At 38.0% G+C, this 12,955-nt stretch overlaps 1 protein-coding gene across 6 annotated transcripts in view; it reads right to left on the bottom strand.

Annotated features, from left to right (window-relative positions):
• FBXW11 (F-box and WD repeat domain containing 11) overlaps positions 1-12,955 on the bottom strand; it is a 133,906-nt gene that overhangs the window by 93,338 nt on the left and 27,613 nt on the right. For 3 of the 6 annotated variants that reach the window (XM_060094950.1, XM_060094949.1, XM_060094948.1), the window contains exon 2: positions 2,369-2,470. The exons of the other annotated variants lie outside the window; for them this stretch is intronic. In XM_060094950.1, the coding sequence (XP_059950933.1) occupies positions 2,369-2,470 (102 nt within the window). The remainder of the gene's footprint in view (positions 1-2,368; positions 2,471-12,955) is intronic. 6 annotated transcript variants of the gene reach the window in all.

Genomic DNA, 12,955 nt, shown 5'->3' with positions numbered 1-12,955 from the left:
TAGCATGTAAACAACAGGCATTCTTTGAAAAAGCCCATACCCAAATTAAATTTTAATCACTAAGTTTTAGCACTTGTTTGGATACTGGAGGTAGAGAGGAGAAACACTAGTGTTAAAATAATATGTAAAACCAAGGGGTAGAGAGAAAGGAAGTCTTCTGGGTTCATATACATATGTTTACTTTCCATTCACAAATGGAACAAAACAGAGTAATGATTTGCTAATTCCAATCAGCTGAGTACATATTTCACTTTACTGTGCTGCATACTCTATCATAAACTAAAGAAAATGAAAACCGGGCTTCCCTGGTGGCGCAGTGCTTGAGAGTCTGCCTGCCGATGCAGGGGACACGGGTTCGTGCCCCAGTCCGGGAAGATCCCACATGCCACGGAGCGGCTGGGCCCATGAGCCATGGCCGCTGAGCCTGCGCGTCCGGAGCCTGTGCTCTGCAACGGGAGAGGCCGCAGCAGTGAGAGGCCCGTGTACCGCAAAAAAAAAAAAAAAAAAGAAAATGAAAACCTAAGTAAATGAAACTCCCTAATATACCTCTGAAGACAATATCTGTTCCATTCACATTTCAGTGAATATCATTCAATATTTCACCTTATTTCAAGGTCCAATCAAGGCAAAGTTTACATTTTTTCTCTTAAATGATTTTCACTGGGAGAGATGAGTCAAAGAAGAACTTTTAACACATTTGGGTTTCCATTTTCAACAAGGTAGGAACCCATATTTCCTCCCACTCACCCCACCTCCAGAGAATTCACAATACTGTTACTAAAATATATTGAATAATGTCTTCCATCGGTCAATTACTTTTAACTGAATGCAATAAAAATAATCTGCTCGTCCAGACCTCATTAACAACTACAATTCTTCGCCTGCTTAAATTTCTGGAAAAAAAAAAAACTGGATCAGTCCACTAAAAAGCAAACTGTAACATTCAAGTAAGCATCTTCAGAGAAATAGAGACAAAGATGTACACTATTACTATAATGCAAATATCCATTATTTAGCACCAAGGAGAACACATGCAATAATGTCTGCTATTGCAAGAACACTTTTGTTAAAGGTACATCACATGCAGGGAAGCCGCTTTTCCAGGGATAAACATACATTACCCTGCAGCATCGCTGAAACACCCAATCCCTGGACCCTAAGAGTTGTAACCCAACTTTTTATACTGACCCTAAGACAGCTGGATCTTACATTAAATTCACTCTCTAGTTAACTGTGTTAGTGAGGTTCCAGCAGTTTTCTAAAGACAGCGATCTGAATCCATAACCACACCAATGCTGCTCAGAATGTTTGCTCCTAAGTAAATAAAAAGCATGATCCCAGTATGAAGGAAATGTTTCTCCTTCCTGGCCCCCCCAGCTCCATTTAAAGACTGTAAACATGAATAGAAAGATAACCTTGAGAACAGTAAAGTCACCCATACCATCAATAATAACCCTCTAATTCATTTCCTGATTCTACAGTGTTTTCCTAAAACAGGGCAGTCTCAGCAGGATGCCAGGAATTCAATATTGCTTTTTAAAGATATATCAAACTGTCTGGAATATACAGTGATGAAAACAGAATACTGCTACTGAAACCATACTAAATTAAATACATGCTTTCTCTAAACAGAGCTTCCCCAATAAAGTCACAATGTTTTCTGCCTTGGCTCTCTTACAATCCATCCCAACAAGTGAGGTCAGTCCAGCTGCACTCCTGCTAATAGCTTTTTTCTGGAGCAACCCCTCCCACACCCCAAAAGAGTTTTACTTTTATCTGTGGAATTCTCTGCCAGCCTCGGCCTGGAAAACTGGGTGGACCCTAAGGACAGGTGTGGGAGGTGGCCCAAACTGATAATTATTGCCAGCATAAAGCTGTGATCTTTATAAGCTTCAATTTGAGGCTTTGTACCATTAGTGATTCTTTCTCCACTCCTTTATGGAAGGAGGGAGAGAAAGCAAGCCAAAAAGATGAGTTTCAAAATAGAAAAATCACCACTTGAATTATGAAATCCTCCCAACTCAACAAAGAACTGTTGAAAGTAGCCAAATGGAAAATGTCAAGGTTGTTTGGGTACATGCACAGCTATTAAACATGAGAATCACAGCTTCAAGGTGGGGGTTGGGGGGATAAAAAGCAGGAGCAGAAAAAGAGGAGCAGAACAGGGCCCAGCCAAAGACCCATTTGCTCAGAAGGGCCCCTCCTGGCATGAACTCCTCCATGTGGGGCACCCAGGCTGGAGGAAAGCAGAGGGTTACACAGAACATTTAGCAGACTTAACATTGGATTAAACACACTACTGCAAGTTTCAACAAATGTTCATGGTATACGTAAAAAACACATTTACAACAAGAAAGAAGAGAGGCACCTGGAGACATCTGACACTGGGCATGCTCTGCAGGCAACTCAGTGCGCACATGCTCTCTACCAGGTTGGCGCAGCCTAGCCACAAAGACCTTGGCACAGAACACTGCAGGATGACAAAAAGGAAGGAAGAGAAGAAGAAGCAGTTAGAGGCCGCAACAAATCACTCCTTCACACAGGCAACTTGAATGTTAGTTGGGCAGGGGGTGCACCCTTGGCAGCTTGGAGGTCAGGGGTGGTAGTCCGACAAAACTTACTGAAACCTTGGGAGAGGGCCCACTTTCTGTCCTACGGAAAGGAGGTTTCTGCTGCCAACCACTAACTCCTCAGGATACAGTGAACAGAATCAAGAGGGAGAGAAAGAATGTTTAAATGAAAACCACTAAAGGGAACTGTAAAGTTTGAGTGCAAAACAAGATTATGGTGAGATTGTCACTCTAACTGCATAAAAGTAATGGGTTTTGGTCTATGTCATGTAATTATAATTGCTATCATTACATCACCTACCATGTGCCAGGCCCTTTAAATGTGTTCTCTAATTCCCACACCACAGTGTCAGGAAACTGAGGCTCAGAGGTAAGTCATTTGCACAAGGACAAACAGCAAAGGAGGGGAGAGTCAGAATTTCAAACCTTGATGGCTGCTGTTAAAACCCACATTCATTCCACAAGACTATGATGCCTCTATTATCATTGATCACCTGAAATTTTATCGTCTGGGTACAGTTTTGCATATCCCTAAATAAAATTACAGGAGACCTAGAGACATAAGGCAAAAAGAACAAGAAAGATAGGCGATAGGCTGATTGACAGATATGGGAAATAAAAGAGCTGATAAAAACGCATCTGATTTTGAGTGTCATCCATATCTCTGCCTTCCCAAAGGAAAAAACTTTAGAATAATCAAGATTTTCATTTTGGACTTTGCTTACAAAGTTCATTTGACACAAGTAAGAATTAAAAGCTTCTTTCATTTACCCATTCCCATTCCTCTTTCAAGAGCTTGCTGGTTTTAAGGGAATTAAGAAAAAAAGTAAAATATAAACATATGCATTATGGCTAGTATTTTTAAACCATTAGATTATTTATGGTATTCAATAAGTACTTTTTCAGACCTAAGGTCAATTAATTTACTCTGGCAAAATCAATCATCATGCCAAAAAAAAAAAAACACAAACCTGAAGGTGGGTGTTTGGGTTCAACCAAAATACTGCAGAAGCCTCAGGCCCAACCTCCTAAACTTGTTTATTCTAGCTATAATTAGGATGGTTAAATATACTCACTTTCCTGGGACAGTCCAGGTTTACACTGGTCCCAGCATAACTTTCACTCTCAAAGTGTTCTGGTTTGGTAGATAAATTCTATGGTTACCCCAACTATAATATAAACAAAGTCCACTATGCTTGAAATCAGACCCGATTCCTTCCTATCCAGCATCTGTACTTTCTAGTTATATCTCACCTATAATGTAACTAGAGTATCGAGATTATTTAGAAAAGGTATTTAAAGAATACAAAACCAGAGGACTCAAATGGAATTAAAAAACTGAGGTTTTTGGTAACAATAACATGCCACACATTTCCAATAGTGTGCTTTCATTTCAAAGCTTCCTATAGCCAATACAGTAAAGTATATCACTGATACTCCAGTCACACATATTTTGCCACTCCAACACTTTCATAGAGTGCCATAAAAGATGCTGAATAAATGCTTGTATAATATAATGAAAATAGCTGCCATTTATCAAGCTCTTGTTATATGCTAGACAGCTGACATAGTAAACCCTCACAAAAACCCTTGTAAGACAAGTATTATTCCATTTTACAGATGAGGAAACCAAAGATCAGGAAAGGAGAGCTTGATTTGTTGAAACAGCAACTTGTCCAAGGTACAAGAAAACAAGGGCTAATTGATGGCGGAATTAGGACTACAAATTAATCCTGTCTGGCTCTAACCAAACATGTTTTCTTTTTACTACAACAAACTCTCTCTATCCAGAGATACCTAGCAAAATGTTTAGGGCAGAGAAAAGGCCCAAACACATTACGTGTGAATACACAGATTACACACATTATTTAATTTAAATAAACTTCCAACATCCTCATAGCTCAAGTTAGGTTTCTCTTTTGGAATCTTTGTAGTTATCCAAATCACAGAACCACTCAGATCTGAGAATAGAGTTTAAGGATTATACTTGTATTCAGCAACTCATACCAAATTAACGCCAAAGCTCATCTGCAAATCAATTTTCATTTATTCACTAAAAACAGATTCCCTCTGCAAGGTTTAACATGTATTTGCCTCAAAGGGTAAAAACCATGAAGGCATAACGTACTGTACCCTGATTAGATTCTGCTAATAACCTGAGATCCAGAACTTAAAAAAAAAAAAAAGGACCAATTTTCACATTCAATAAATGAAAGAAATCATAGACTGTGAAAACTGGAAGACCAATTAGTTCAAACTTCCACCCCTGATTTCAGAAGTGAAGAAACTAAAGCCCAAAGAAGAAAAGTAATGATCTTCCCTAGGTTTCCTAATCATCTAATGATAGAATTAATACTTACAAGAATATGGAAAACAACATAAAGAAAAACTTCTGAGAACTTAATTTCAAAATATTAAATGTTTATTACAAGTCTTTTTTAAAACTTGATATTGAACCTGTATATCCAGAAAAAGATTTTTAAAGGACCCTTTGAGGGTCCAGTTTCCAAGAACTTACCTTTATAACATCCATGGAAGATACTTTGGGGTAAAGACAGTGATGCCAGTGTTCATAACAAGTATTAGAACTGCCCTACTTTTACACTCAATTACCCTGAAGCTAAACAACCAACCACAGTGCTGAAAAATAGTCTTTACTCAACAGAAAATGCCACTCTAGGAAATACATCCATCTTTTAATAAAGTCTCATCTAAATAAGGCTCCTCTTAGGTCTAATGGTCCAAGAGGACATTGATCTAATTTGAAAATAATGGCTAAACATAAAAGTTCCATATTTATCAACCTAAGAGCATTAAAATATAGCTCTGACCACAAGCAGTAATTGATTCTTAAAGCTGCTAATTTTAAACTTAGGGACCTGGTTGAAAACCCATGTTGACTATTGTGGAATAACTATTATCCATCACTCTTTAACTGAATAATGTAAAGATTTCTTCATATAAGCTATAATCACAGTGCAGACTATTATCTCTCTTTTTCTTTTTTTTTTTTTAAAGCTAACAGTGGTCTATCTTTAAACTTCTGGAACACTATCTCATTGTTAAAATATGTCTGAAGAACTTACCCTGATACCGTGGGTATTTACCAATTTTAACAAACACTTATTGACCTACGTATTAAGCTAACAACAATACAAACTAAGCCTCTTTCCTCTTGAGATTTCAGCCTGGAGCTCAGGAGAAACCCAGAGGGATCACAATGGAGATGCTTAAGAGAGGCCTTTCAGGGGTAGAAAACCCCTAAGAAATGTTTGTTTTAATTTCACATTTAGCTACTTGTAATGACCAATATTCTAATTTAGGGTTGTTCACAGAGAACAGGAAATGATTCACATGGGATTCTAACATTAACAGCAAATACCCAATTAGACTGATTATATTTGTATGTTCTATAGCCAAAGAAAATAACATTAATCAAGGAAACTGATAGTGTTTATTAATTTTGTCATACCCACTGTAAAATCAAAAACCAAAATCAGGGCCACCATGCTGAGAAACACTATAAGACAAAAAGAATAATAGCTTTTGGCATTTTTCAAAAGCAAAAAGTTATTAAAAGAGGTAGGAGGGAAATGTCCTAGGCTCTCTTCCTATTGCCATAGGAACCACAAATCAAAAGGGAAAAGTGGCTGCAGGCACCTTGTCTCTGATTGGCTAGCTTTAAGAAGAACTCACAAAAGCTAACTTTGGTCTGTGTCTAGATGGAATTGTTTTGAATATCTTGCCCTGATTCCTTCTCAAAGAGGCAATTCTTTTAAAAGCTACTCAAAGAGGTATTTTATGTTAATCGTCTCTCTAATGTCACTCTGATTTAGAAATAATGCCCTATAAATCCCAATTTGTTTCTTTCCACAGAACCATTACCAGCTTCTTCTATCATCACGATTGAGATAACCAAGTTGAGGGGCTTAAATACTATTCCATTCAACAAAAAACTTACCTGACCTTATATCTGCAGACAGAAACGCAATGAAGACATTCTCTCTCTCCTCCAGCAGCTTACAGGAGGGAATTTTGAGAATGTGCCATGTAAATACACACACACACACACACACACAAACACACACACACACAGTCTCTTAACACACCCAAAGGAGGAAAATGCCTGAACTAAGCCATAAAGGATGAGTAGGAGGCAGCCAAGGGAAAAAGAGAGAGAGAGACATTTCCGGCAGAATAAACAGCATTAAGCAAAGCCAAATAGCTAAGAAATGGCAGTCCTATTCAAGTATCTGCAATTAATTTAGCATGACTAAAGTATTTAAGTGTGAGATGAGGAAAGCCTGATAGAGAGGGGCCAAATCACAGAGGACTCCCCTATACCATTCTATCGAACTTGAGACTTCATCCTGTAGGAAAACAGCTCTTAGGCTGCGTGCTATAGCTCACCAGTAAACAACCAATCCTTCCCAGGTGTGTGGTCCAATTTTTTATCAACGTGTATGAGATTTTTTTTCCCCTGCAACTCAGTATACCTACTGCTTCAACAATATGTGTCAGAGGAACAGAAGCAGGTCATGCAACACACTGGCAAGGGTGGGGGTGAGGTTCTTAGACTAAGAGGTAGGAGATACAGCATAATATCAAGCCAAAGCCAAGCCAATTCAAGCAAGCATCAAAGAAAGATACTGTTCTCTAGAACATGTGGGGAACATTTGCCACATGCAAGAATAGAGAAAAAAGAAGTTGGCTCAATAGTAACCCAGTGATAAAGAAAGGAAGTAAACAGTATACAAAAACTGTATATGTTTTTATAAATATTGTGAAATAAGAGTGTTTAGAATGGTTTAATTCCTTCAAATGAGACATCAAAAACTTTAACATTCAAACCATTGCTAGAGACAATGATGAGACAACTATTAAACGTTTAAGCAGAGGAATAATGACCTTTGGCAGCTGGAGTGAAGCATGTTAAAGAGAAGTTAGAAAGATAAGTCTATTAGAGAGTGTAAAGACAGCCCCTCATTTTTATTTTACAACTAATGCAAATTTCTTTCAGCTGGGCTACAAAGAGGAGAAACAAGGGCCAACACTTACCTTTGGAAGTACATGTCTAAAGTCAATTTCTTTCCAATAAAACTCCCACCATAATACAAAGAGTGCCATGATAATGAAATGAGAGCTACCAAATACAGGAGGAAGGAGAGAAAAGATCTATTTCATAGTAATCACTTGGCGATAACACCCTCTCCACTGGGAATCTCTATCCAGGAGTGGAGATTTGGTCCTGAAGAATGATACAGTAGGTGGGCTCAAGGAGATTATGAAACTCCAGCCTTCTAAACCTAGATGTGCCAGCTATAGAGTATCCATTCAGTTTCTGCTGGAGGCTGTCCTCATCTCAAAGCAAATAAAGCAAGAATTAAAGTTAATCCAAATTAGGAACTATCCTATTGTGTCTGAATTCTCATACTGTTGCTTTTCAAGAAGCTGCAGTAGTTGTAATGAAAACAGGGCCACACAGCTTTTAAAAGTGTCTTCTAAGAGTCACAATGTAGGTTTCTGCTCTTACAATGTTTGATGGCAGCCTACAAGAAATAGCAACCTCTCACCAAATAACTGTATTGTTTTAAAAACTAAGAACCATAATAATCAGGTTGTAGAATTATGAATTCTACAACCTGATTAACTTTTGTTAATTCATAGTTTAAAGCTATTTTCCAAAGTGTTTTAAAGAACTGAATACTGGTCCGTGCCTCAATGTGTGAAAGGCTTTCATTTCCTTATAATGGTATTTTATTATAACAGAATTTGACAGTAACCATGTGACATGTAACCAAGAACGTGAATGCTTTATTTCTTAGCAACTGTACTGTAGAACTACATATTTATAGATAAGGCACCACAGGGTATTTTCAGGCTGGGATATATGTTAAAGGAAGAAAAGGGCATGGGGAGAAGGAGGCAGTGGAATGAGAAAAGAAAAAAGGATAAGAATGAGGAAAACTGAAATTTACTTCCTGACAAGTTTTAGAGATGCAAACCCAACCAAACTGTAGTGGAATCAGGATTCAAAGCCAGAGTCCAAACTTTCCTTAAATCCTACTACTAAAAACAAAACAAAAAACCCAAAACTTTCAATGTCCAAATATCTCATCTTATATGATTATCTAAAATAAGATACCAGAACCCCAAACTAAAATGGATCTTCACAGTTTTCTTTGGTAGAGGGACGAAGGGTAATTTTTCTTTTATAATTTCTATTCATCCGTATTTTCTTATTTTTCTCCAATGAACATCTAGTACTTATAATAATATTTTAATACTACATTGTATAATTTTAAGTGATGCTTTATTTTTGTTTAATTATATAACTAGTTATATAAGTTGTTATAAGTTACAAATAGTAACTTGACAATTTAAATAAAAACAAATTCTTTTCCCAAGAATTAATTGAGTCTATCTCAAATACCTGTGGTTTAAAATGAGTAAAATGCTGAGTGCTAGAAAAATATTTTACCTAGTGACCTTCAGAAACAGCAGTGAGCATCAAAACGGTAACAGCTTATTACTGAGTAATTTCAAATGAAAAAAATCATCCTTGTCCACTTCACAACTACCACTCACGACTCAAAACTGTCACCATGTTTTTTCAGCACTCTAACAGAAGCTGGAGAGAGGAAGGATTAGATGTATGAAGGGGGAAGCAGAATCTCTATTCGAAGCAGCATGACAGAGAACAGGATGTAACACAATAATCTATTTCCGGCATAGCCACATGGGTCCTCAGTTGTACTAGGACCTGTCTGAGGTTCAGTTGCCAATAAGGAACAGATTCCCCTAGCAAGCTCCAGGTCAGATCAGTTTGAACCCAATCCCAATGGGGTTTATCCAAGATCCACAAATCCTGAGACGGCAGAGAATTAAACAACAGTTAAATTAAGTACATCTGAGCCTTTAGGCAGTTAGCATCTCTGGTCCAATTAGGAACATTTTTCAGGACTAGGGGAGACCAATAAACTATAAATTTAACATCATTTTCAACAAAAAATGTTAAATGTAAATGAAATTTACAAAAAAGGATAATTTGGGAAGGAGATGCAAATTTGTATTTTCAGAGTGCCTACTACGTGCCAGACACTGTACAACTATCGTGATCTCATTAACTGTCACACCACCTCTGGACAGACAGGTATCTTAGTTTTAAATAGGAAGAAACTAAGGATCAGAGACATCAAACCACTTGCCAGAGGTCAAAAGTAGCAGACGTGCAACTCTGACTCCAAAATCCCTACTTTCTTCCCTGAATTATACTACCTGTCACTTCCTTTGCTAGACATTAAACTCCCTAAAGCAGCAATTTTCCTCTGATGTACTTTCAAATTTTATCTGCTTGTCACTCATCTATACTGCTGATGGGAGCGTAACTGGTACAACCTCTCGTGTGCAACTTATCAATACATACTCAAGACTTGAAAAAAGTGCACATCATTGATTCAGCAATTTCATATGTAGGGAATTATAATACAGGAAAAAATAAAGATATGTCCAAAAATATAGCTAAGAAGATGTTCATCACATGACTGTCATAACAGCAAAGGAAAAAATGCCCAACAAGAGACTGGTTAAATAAATTACAGATCATCCAGAAGACAGAATATTATGTTTCCACCAAATAAAAATCATTTTTATAGGAGTATATTTATTGACCTAGAAGTAAGTTATATAAGAAAAGGAAGTTACAATACAATGAAAAAAGTTCAAGAAACCTTAAGTGAATAAAGCCTACAAAATCAGGACTTATATTATAATCTCATTTTATTTAATAAAACAGATATAGGATACAGAATTAAATACAGGTGATTTTTTACTCCTTTTGTCTACCATAGTTTTTCAGATGCAGCCAATATAAAACTGGCAATATAGTATTAAAGTTTCTCACCCCTTTCTCCTCCAGGCCACCTCAAAACAGAGTAACTAGCATTTCCACACTATTACTTGGGGTTCTGGTCCTAGTAACTTTTCCCTTGGTTCAGGTCCATTCTCCAATGAATGTGGAGAGCAGGTGGGGTTAAGCTAGCTATCAGAGTTTGGTTGCACTCTGAGGTGACAAAGACATTACCCTAATAGCTGAGGATACCCAGCCAGAGAAAACTCTTCACCAACGGTGTTGTCTTAGGAGGCTACCACTTCTAAACATCTGACAATCCATACTCCACACTGCATGACACCTGAAAAGAATTCCAGGACCTTGTTTTGTAGACATCATCTGAGAACCAAGAGACATCTGCTCTCATTATCTATACCAGGGCACCAGCCCCACCCCGAGTCAGTCCAACCTCCCCTTCTTTACCATTCCAGACACAGGTGCTGGCGGCACCCCTTCCTCACCCCTCTACCAACTCTCACAAGCCAAAAAGCTTTAATCAGAGAATTTCTGGAAGTGCCTACACAACAAGATCTGACTACCCTGTCATATCAGTACTGAACCAAAATTCTTACCCTACTTTCATGTAAGAGAGTGCAAAGTTTATCATGTTTTAAAAAGAACATTAGAGTTTATTTCCTGGCAGTCTTGTGGTTAGGACTCCATGCTTCCACTGCAGAGGGCACAGGTTTGATCTCTGGCCAGGGAACTAAGACCCCGCAAGCCGCTCGGCATAGCCAAAAAAAAAAATTAGAACATACAGAAAGTGGAAACTTTTTTCCCCTGATATAATGAACACTCTCACTTTTTCTAGTAAGAAATATCACTTTCAGAAAGATGGCTTAAGGAATGTTACTGCATCTACTCTCAATAGGTCTGACAATTATATAGTAAGATCACATCATAATCCTACTTTAACTCTTCCATTTTAAACTGATTATTCATTCAAAAAGTTTACTGAACATGCCAGTATACTAAATGCTTCAACAGACAACACAAGAATTCTGAAAACCAAATATTCTGGTATCAAATTATTTTTGGAAATAAAGCTATATTATTTCCCAGTTCACTAAAGGGAGATAAATGGCTAAATTCCTAAAGTATAAAATACTTCAAAGAAATGTAGTTTCACTGCTTTCAAGAGTATTAAAACTCAACCTCCACTAACTAATGGTATTTTAAAAATCACTTCCAAAGACTTTCAAAGCTTCCACTATCTAACATGCTTCCTGTCTCACTGTACCTATCGAACGAAAGTTGGTCCTGCTAAGAAATCTTTTGAAATCAAACCTTGCATCATTTAAACAAGCCCTCTAATATTTTCTAAACACTGCTCACTTCTCGAATACCCATTTATTTTCAGAGACCTAACCAGCCCCCATTCCAAAGAAACACATATTCCAAGTTAGTAGTCTCAATGTTTAAAATTTCGTACACACACACACACACACACACACACACAGAGGGATGGATCTAGAAAAAGATCGTAATCAAAAGTTTGCTTCTTTAAGCTAGGAATACCATGAAAGTGAGTGGTCCAAGCTAATAGATATACAGGGATTTATCAATCCTTAATTAAATGTATAGTAAACTTTGAACTTGCTCTACTTTCTCATATAATCCCCATTGTTCTCATATCCTAAGCAGACCTTGGTTTCAAATAAGAATGAAGTTTTGTGCCTCACAATCCATTGGGCTCTAAGAACAAATGAATCTGTCTTTCAGCCAGGGACTAGGACTGCCTTAGTAAGGATTCCTGCTGCTTGCTGCACAGCAAGGTTGTCTTTGATTTCCTTCACACTGTTTCCTGCAGGCAATTGGGTAAGGGAAGTTCTTACCTCTTGAAGCCAGAGATTTCATTAAATTCTGGAGCTGAAACGGACCTTATAGAGAGCATTTTGTCCATCTTCTTAAAATGTTTTTCTAGCCCAGATATTTTCTAAATATCTCACGAGGTGCTTTTGGTATGTACACCTTGAAATCACCTAGTCTCAACAGCAGATAATTGCTGCAAGACACATGCTATGATAAGGTCAACCTATACGTTACAGACCTTTGTGCAGGAGTACATATGAACACAGGTAGACTACAACACTCTGGAAGTTCTCACACAAAGGAAGTAATGAAGTCAAGATGTAAAGGCCCAATATCAATTTAAGAGATACTGGACTGGGCCTCCCTGGTGGCGCAGTGGTTAAGAGTCCGCCTGCCGATGCAGGGGATACGGGTTCGTGCCCCGGTCTGGGAGGATCCCATATGCCGCTGAGCGGCTGGGCCCGTGAGCCATGGCCGCTGGGCCTGCGCATCCGGAGCCTGTGCTCCGCAACGGGAGAGGCCACAACAGTGAGAGGCCCGCATACCGCAAAAAAAAAAAAAAAAAAAAAAAAGAGATACTGGACTTCTTTGTCAAAAATGCTATTAAGCTCCACTGTTTTAATAACTTTATGTGTGACAGCTGTAAGTGGTCAGTCAAGATGTTCTACAAAGCACAGAACAC

Source organism: Mesoplodon densirostris, chromosome 3, assembly GCF_025265405.1.
Source record: "Mesoplodon densirostris isolate mMesDen1 chromosome 3, mMesDen1 primary haplotype, whole genome shotgun sequence".
Classification (NCBI taxonomy): Eukaryota; Metazoa; Chordata; class Mammalia; order Artiodactyla; family Ziphiidae; genus Mesoplodon; species Mesoplodon densirostris.
Note: the sequence above shows the minus strand (reverse complement) of the source record. Positions and strands in the feature narration are given on the sequence as shown.